The sequence below is a fragment of the Physeter macrocephalus genome, chromosome 4 (genome assembly GCF_002837175.3).
Source record: "Physeter macrocephalus isolate SW-GA chromosome 4, ASM283717v5, whole genome shotgun sequence".
NCBI lineage: Eukaryota > Metazoa > Chordata > Mammalia > Artiodactyla > Physeteridae > Physeter > Physeter macrocephalus.
The window spans coordinates 145,374,409-145,381,560 of NC_041217.1; the positions used below are offsets into that span (position 1 = coordinate 145,374,409).

Genomic DNA, 7,152 nt, shown 5'->3' on the forward strand with positions numbered 1-7,152 from the left:
TTTTACCCTCCCTCCTTTCCTTGTTTATTTCTGAAAAGAATTACTCAAATTTTCCTCTTCTCTGACGATCTGAATACCGATAAATCGAAAATCTTGTGTAGGAATTGTTGAGGGAAAGGCGAGGGCCTTTCCTTTCTTTCTTTTTCCCTTTCTTTTCTTTTCCTTTCTTTCTTTTCCTCCTCTCCCTCTTCTTTTTTTCCCTCCCCTTAATCTGTAGGAAGAAAAAAAGGGACCGGGATACATCAGATATCCCCCCACCCACCCCTTTCTCTCGGATCTGCGCCGTTCAGACTGTATCCCTTCGGGAAAGTAGCCTTTGGAATTGGGTTCTGGTTTCGCTTTGGGTTGGAGGTGGGCAGGTGAGAGTCATGGAGAGAATGGGGTCCTCAGAGGTTCTGTCCCACCGACCAGGGTCTGAAGATTGGATCCCCCTTTTCGGACACACATCCCCCTACCCACCCATGCCAGGCTGCGGACGACTCCGCGCTGTGGCCACAGCTCCGGCCTGACTTCGGTTCCCGAGCCAACGGCGTAGACGAGTCTGCTTAGAAAACAAACGGCCACACTGAACCAGACATCCCGGTTGGAGGGTCCGATAACGTTCCGGGCAGTCTGCGGCGGGGTTGTTGTTGTTGGACTAGATAGTTATTCCTGATTGGTCAGGTGTAGGGTTCTTTTTTATGGGGGTGCGGGGGAGGCTTCAAACACCTGCAGGTTGGGGGCGGAAAGCTGCTGGCGATTCCCGGGGCGGGTTGGCGAGGACATGAGGTAATTCCCAGCCATTGACCCCCATTTCTCTCTCTCCCTCCCTCTCGCCCTCCCTCTTTCTCTCCACCCCCATCTTTCCTGGAAACTCGCTTTGGGCGCGGCAGACCGCCCAGGACCACACCGCGGCCTAACTGCCGGTCTCTCAGTGAGAGAGGGGGAAAGCAAAGACCCCCTTCCACAACCTGGACCTCGGCTCCCGCCCCTCTCCCGCCGGAGGAGGAGTGGAGATCCTATTCAGAGGGGCCGCTCTCTCTAAATATGCCCCAGGTGAGTTTTGGGGGAATAGTACTGGTGGAAACAGTCACCAGGAAGGCCTTGGGATCTGGCCTGAGGTGGGGAAAGCTTGGGACAGAGGACAGTCCAGTTTCAGACTGGGGAGGAGGAGGGGAGGACGAACCCAGAGCTGGGAATGCGGGATCTGACTCTGCCACTGACTGTGGCCTCTGTGCCACTGTGGCTTCCAGCAGGGCCCTTTCCTGGTCCTGGGTGAAAACAGCTAGTTGGACTTAGCCACCCCTCCCCCGCCCAGGTCCCCCTCTATCCTGGTTCTGTGGACGTTTCACAAGGCTCATAACTTTGGGACGGCTATATCCGGATAGCGCAGGCTGTGTGCGCCCGGGGCTCTGGCAGGAAGAAGGCCGCAGCCATCCTGGCTAACGCAGTCCCAACTCGGGTGGGCCCAGGCTGGGGCCTAAGGCCTAGGGTGGGGCTGCGTTTAAACACCCCTCCACTCCAGTAGCAGCAGGAAAGTGGTTCTGTTCACGGGTGATTTTGGTTTGCGTGCAGGCTTGGGGCTCCCCCAGGGGGTCATGCGGGTGTGGATGCAGTATCAGGGACCAGAGGCTGTGTTTAAGGCGGTGGCTTTAGCCGGGGCATGGCGGAGGCTGTTTTCACATAAGAAATTTTCCCTGCTGGGAATTGGGAGCTGCCGGAGACCAGGTGCCTGCCCCCCAGGAGCTCTCGGGTTCCCCTGTCGTGTTCAGACACACATGGAAGTGATCTGGCTGGCTGGCTGGCAACAGGAGATGAGCCGGTGTAGGGGGCTTCGATTCGAGCTGGGTCTTGGTTGCACAAAGAGGAGTTGTAATGGCCCAATAGTCTAGTGCTGTTTGGTACGAAATCTGAAATCTCCTCACCCCCTTCTTCATTTTTCCTAATAAAAACAAGTGAACATCACTCAGGCTTTCCTTTTTTTTTTTTTTTTTTTTCTTCCTGGGGTACGCGGGCCTCTCACTGCTGTGGCCTCTCCCGTTGCGGAGCACAGGCTCCGGACGCGCAGGCTCAGCGGCCATGGCTCACGGGTCCAGCCGCTCCGCGGCATGTGGGATCTTCCCGGACCGGGGCACGAACCCGTGTCCCCTGCATCGGCAGGTGGACTCTCAACCACTGCGCCACCAGGGAAGCCCAGGCTTTCCTTTTAATAATCTTAACCAAAGCCAAGTGATGGGGTTTAGTCAACGACCACCGAAAGTGCTTGTGAGTTCTCTGGCAGCTTCCTCGAGAGCCTGGCCCTCTGGCCTAGGTGATCCTGGTTGCAGATGAACTGGCAGGGTTTTCCTGAGGTCCTGGGAGGGGCGGGGAGAGGTTGACCACAGACCCCTGGGGACCAATCATAGGTTTGGGGGGGGCCTCAGAGATATAGATATTTATAGGCGTCTGGAGAGGGCATTTGGAACCAGAGTCACAACTCATCTGAAATACGTGCTCCCCTTGCCCCTCTGGGATCTGCTCCTACTCAGAGTCTCGGAATTAATCAGAAGGTACAAATGTGTCATATGGAGAGCTTGAGCTCATTCTGGCAATTGCTGAGTGAACCGTTTGTCACTCGGTTAGGAGCTGGGACTTAAGCACGTGTCACTGGGCGCACAACGGTGCCTGGGGACAGTAAGGTAGGGAGCCAGCTCCTTGGGGCTTGTATGTTTTGCCAGAGGACGGTATATTTCTAATGCATTTCACTGTTGCAGGGGAGCCAGGAAGTCTCCAATGGTATACCTCTGGTGCATTTCTAGTGGCCGCAGTGTCTTGACGGTCGGTCCCATTCTGTGGATACAGACAGACCTATTGTTTCCACCATGAACATAAACTCGTTTCCAATGAAGTGTTGCGGACCTACTGCCTTTGCAGCCAGGGTACACCAGGTCTGGGGGAATTTTGTCGTTTTGGGGCGCTGCCCATGGGACTGGCAGAGCTAGGGCAGAAGCTTAATCTGAATGGTGATTCTCCATCAGCTGTGTGTCTGGTGGCAATTGAGCTGAGCTCCTGAGGAGGTTTCAGAAGGTCCGGTCTCTCTTCTTGGGTGGGAGGATGGTTCCCAGGCTGACTCCAGTCCAGAGTGGTGCAGTGGTAGAATGGCTGCCAGGAATGATCAGATGGACTCTGCTTGGTGCTGAGTGGGATTTTTGTGTATTTGTTTTCTGCTACAAAATACGCCAATTATATAATTCCGACAGCAGAAACCTTATTTTGAACATCTTATGAAGCCTGTTGAGTTGATTATATTTTTATTGTTTTATTAAAACTCACAGGCATTTCCCCGCTCTGGACCCAGAGTCTCATAGTTTTTCTGTTTTCATTCTTGCGGGGGTGGGGTGTGTGTGTGTGGTGGGTTTTGGAAGAACTGGAGGGAGCGGTAGTGGGGAGTGGAGCCTCTGCCTGCGGTCACCCAGGAGTATGGTTGAGGAGAAGAGGACTGTCCTTGGCTGGAGGGGGGCGGCAGGATATATGAGAGGGTGTATATGGGAGGATAACAAAGACAGAGCGAGACTGGAGTTCTAGTCTTGCTCTGTGGCAAACAGGCGAGTGTGACCTTGGGCAAGGTAGTCTCCTTGCTGGCCCAGTCTATAATAATGTTTACTTGAGCATTTGCACAGTGCTTTTAAATGCATATATGAGGTACTCCTCCCATTTCCCAGAGGACAACACCGAGGTAGGAGAGGGGGATGGGGGAGTGCTGGAGGAGTTCAGCAGCCATCCTGACACCCCTTCGCCCCACACTCCTGGCTTCACACTGCCTCAGGCAGTCTTCCTTTCTAGACCCCACCTCACTTTTGAGTTCAGCTGAGCAGAAGGCAGTATATATAGTGTGCGGGGAGCTATGGCCAGGATCATCTTCTTCCCTTCCTTATGTCCCATCTCCAGTCCCGGGAGGAGTAAAAGTAAAGGGCCACTGGGGTTTCCGGCGGCTACACAGAATACAGGTGGATTTGCGGAGTGTAGACGGGCGCCGCCCCCGCAGGGGTGAATATGTGTTGAAAGGGAGAGCTGGCTCCTCCGGATAATTCTCTGCCAGCCCTGATCCCTCTTGCACCGCCCCCACCCACCAGGTTTCTGGGTGTATGTGTGTGGCGGTAGGCTGGGGGCAGGTATTGCTGAAAGGCAAGGGAGGTTCGAAAAGCACCCCACCACCGCGCGACAGGTTCCCCGCCAAAACCAAAAGGGGGGCGGGAAGAACACGGTCGGGGATTTGTTCCCTCCTCTTCCCTTGCGGCCTGAGAAGGGGCACGGGGTGATATTTCTTTCTTGCCTCTTTCTACATTTCCTTCCTCCTTTTCCCCCCCCTCTGTTTTTCTTTCGCTGGCTGTATTCCTTTTCTTCCAATGTCTTTGTCGTCCTTCTCCACCTCTGTCCTTTTGGCCCTCAGTCTCTGTCTCCCGGGCACCCTCCTCTCTTCTCCCACACCAGCGGCCCCCTTTCCCTCCCTCCCCAGCACTGCGGGCGGGTGTGTGTCCACGTGGCGCTAAGTTTGTCCGCCTCTTCTCACGTTTTGGTGCGTGAGTTTCTCTCTGCCTTTCACCCCCTCCCCCACCCCCCGCTCCGATCCCACCCCACGTGGATGGGCTGGGGGCGGTGGTCAGAGCGGGTGTCCGCTTGTCTGTCTGCCCGCAGGATGACGGAGCGGCCGCCGAGCGAGGCGGCACGCAGTGACCCCCCGCTAGAGGGACGGGACGCGGCCGAGGCCCGCATGGCCCCCCCGCACCTGGTCCTGCTGAACGGCGTCGCCAAGGAGACGAGCCGCGCGGCCCCGGCGGAGCCCCCGGTCATCGAGCTGGGTGCGCGCGGCGGCGGCCCGGGGGGCGGCCCCGCCGGTGGGGGCGGCGCCGCGCGAGACTTAAAGGGCCGCGACGCGGCGGCTGCCGAAGCGCGCCATCGGGTACCCACCACCGAGCTGTGCAGACCTCCTGGGCCCGCGCCCGCCTCGGCCCCCGCAGAGCTGCCCGGCGACGGCCGCATGGTGCAGTTGAGCCCGCCCGCGCTGGCGGCCCCCGCCGCCCCCGGCCGCGCGCTGCTCTACAGCCTCAGCCAGCCGCTGGCTTCTCTCGGCAGGTCAGGGCCGGCGGGAGGGGCGGGTGGGCAGGAGGCATGGGCGCCGGGGCTCCCCTTCCGCACGTCGGGAGCCGGCTGCCCATCTCCCGGCGGGGCAGTGCGGCCGAGCGCGCGGAGAGAGGGCGAGAGGGGGACGTTTTACACTCGGGGTCGGAAAAGTCTGGGCTGGAGCCCCCGTGCAAGTTTGGAACGAGTCCTCTGCTAGTGTGTGTGTGTATGTGTGCACACGCGGGGGGCGGTGTGCCGGTGCCTTGTTAACGCGGCGTGCTCGGAGCTTGGAAGCCGAAGAGGGGGAGTACCGGCATGCGGCTGGCTGTGAGCAGAAGCGCGGGGCGCTGCCTGGGGGTGGTGGCGGTGGTGGTGGGGTGGACAGGAGGAGTCTGAGTGTGAGTACCAGCAAGGAGTGTGTCTGAATGCGCTCCGCTGTGAAATTCTTCTGGAAGCTGCAGCCCTCGGTGGACAGGTAAGAGATGTGCATCTGAGGGTGCTCGCAAGAGGGCTCCCTCCTCTGAAACTCCCCGCCAGGGCCCGCCTGGGGAATGGATCCCTCCCTCCTCTCCTGAGCTCCTCTGCCCCTAGCTGCGATCTCTGGCCAGGATGTGTGCTCCCTTTGGTGTGAGAGTATCCATTTCCCTGCTGGGGCCACTGAGGTGGTGGAGAGCAGGAGGCACGGTTGGGGTGGGGACAGGAAGATGAGGCAGGGAGAGACAGTGGGGGGCAGTCGGTGAGTCTGTGGGACACTGGAGGAAGAAGCTACGGAGAGCCCAGTGGGTGATGGGAGGGAGGGCATGTCAGTGGGGCTGAGTCAGGGTTTCCTGTCTGTTGTCTGTTCATGGGCCCCATGGGGCTGGAGTGAAGGTGGGGTGAAGTTGGGGGTAAGGGACAGGGTGCCCTTATGGGGTGCAGGAATTGCACACTGCCAGGTGTGAAGGCCGTGTCTGCCTGCGTGAGCACCTGCTTGGGAGCGGAGGTGTCTATGGATTGTGCGCTTGTATGTGGGGGCTGTATGTTCATTTTTGTGTTTGCTCCCTGTGTTCACCAATAATTCTGTGTGTGTGTGTGTGTCTGAGTGTGTGTGTGTGTAGGGGTGCGTGGCCACCCTCCCCTTGTTTGTCTCACCACAGAGAGAGGCTGGGGGTGTTGTGTGTGTGTGTTTCATGCTCTTTCTATCCCCGGTTCTGATGTGAAGGGACCAGGGTTGCCCTTGTTTTTTGGGGCGGGGGCTCAAGAACATGTGGGGAGGATCTGTATGGAGCCTCTCTCTCCCCTCCACCCACATGTGATCTTGTGATCTGCCTGCTCCCTCCCACAGTGGGTTCTTTGGGGAGCCAGATGCCTTCCCTATGTTTGCCACCAACAACCGAGTGAAGAGGAGACCCTCCCCTTATGAGATGGAGATTACTGATGGTGAGTCTACCCACCCCCACACTTGTGTACTCACTCCCTCAAGCTGTTAGAACCCTGAAGGAGGGATCATCGGGGACTACTCCCTAGGTGTCTCACATAGATGGGCAGCTCTCTTGTAGCCAAGAGAAGCTGTCGACGTCCTCGCCCTATTGACCTGGGACTAGGGGAGGTCATGAGTGGGGCTGGGGGTTGCCACACTCACAGTCCTGGGAAGAGAGTGCATGGGAGTGAGGACACGCTGTGGCGCTTAGCCCAAACCTCCACGGTCAATTGTAGTCCCCACTCTAGCTCCATTCCTACAGTTGGTAAGGATCCCCCTGGGAGGGCAGAAACACACAAGTGTTTCTAAGCATCGACCTCCAGGGATTCTCTGTATCTCCTCCCAAGTCCTCTTTGGGGTCTGAAGTCTTCTCCCTGCCTGGAATTGCACCTTTAAGGGTCTTGTCCCAGGTCCCTGCAAAGTGGGGCCCTCTTGTCCCCTTTTCCACACTCTGAGCTGAGACTCGGAGTTCCCTTCCTGACATCATAGATTCTACCCTGCTCCCTCCCTCCCCCCACCCCAAAGGCCTCAGCATTTTTTTTTTTTTTTTTTTTTTTGCGGTACACGGGCCTCTCACTGTTGTGGCCTCTCCCATTGAGGAGCACAGGCTCCGG

The 7,152-nt window shown here is 57.8% G+C and overlaps 1 protein-coding gene across 1 annotated transcript in view; it reads left to right on the forward strand.

Annotated features, from left to right (window-relative positions):
• Positions 1-976: 976 nt before the first annotated feature.
• The window catches only part of TAL1 (TAL bHLH transcription factor 1, erythroid differentiation factor), a 13,894-nt gene continuing 7,718 nt past the window's right edge, over positions 977-7,152 (forward strand). Inside the window, exons 1-3 of the mRNA XM_024119848.3 lie at positions 977-1,035; positions 4,654-5,091; positions 6,404-6,498. Coding sequence (XP_023975616.1) covers positions 4,655-5,091; positions 6,404-6,498 — 532 coding nt within the window. The 5' untranslated portion in view covers positions 977-1,035; position 4,654. The remainder of the gene's footprint in view (positions 1,036-4,653; positions 5,092-6,403; positions 6,499-7,152) is intronic.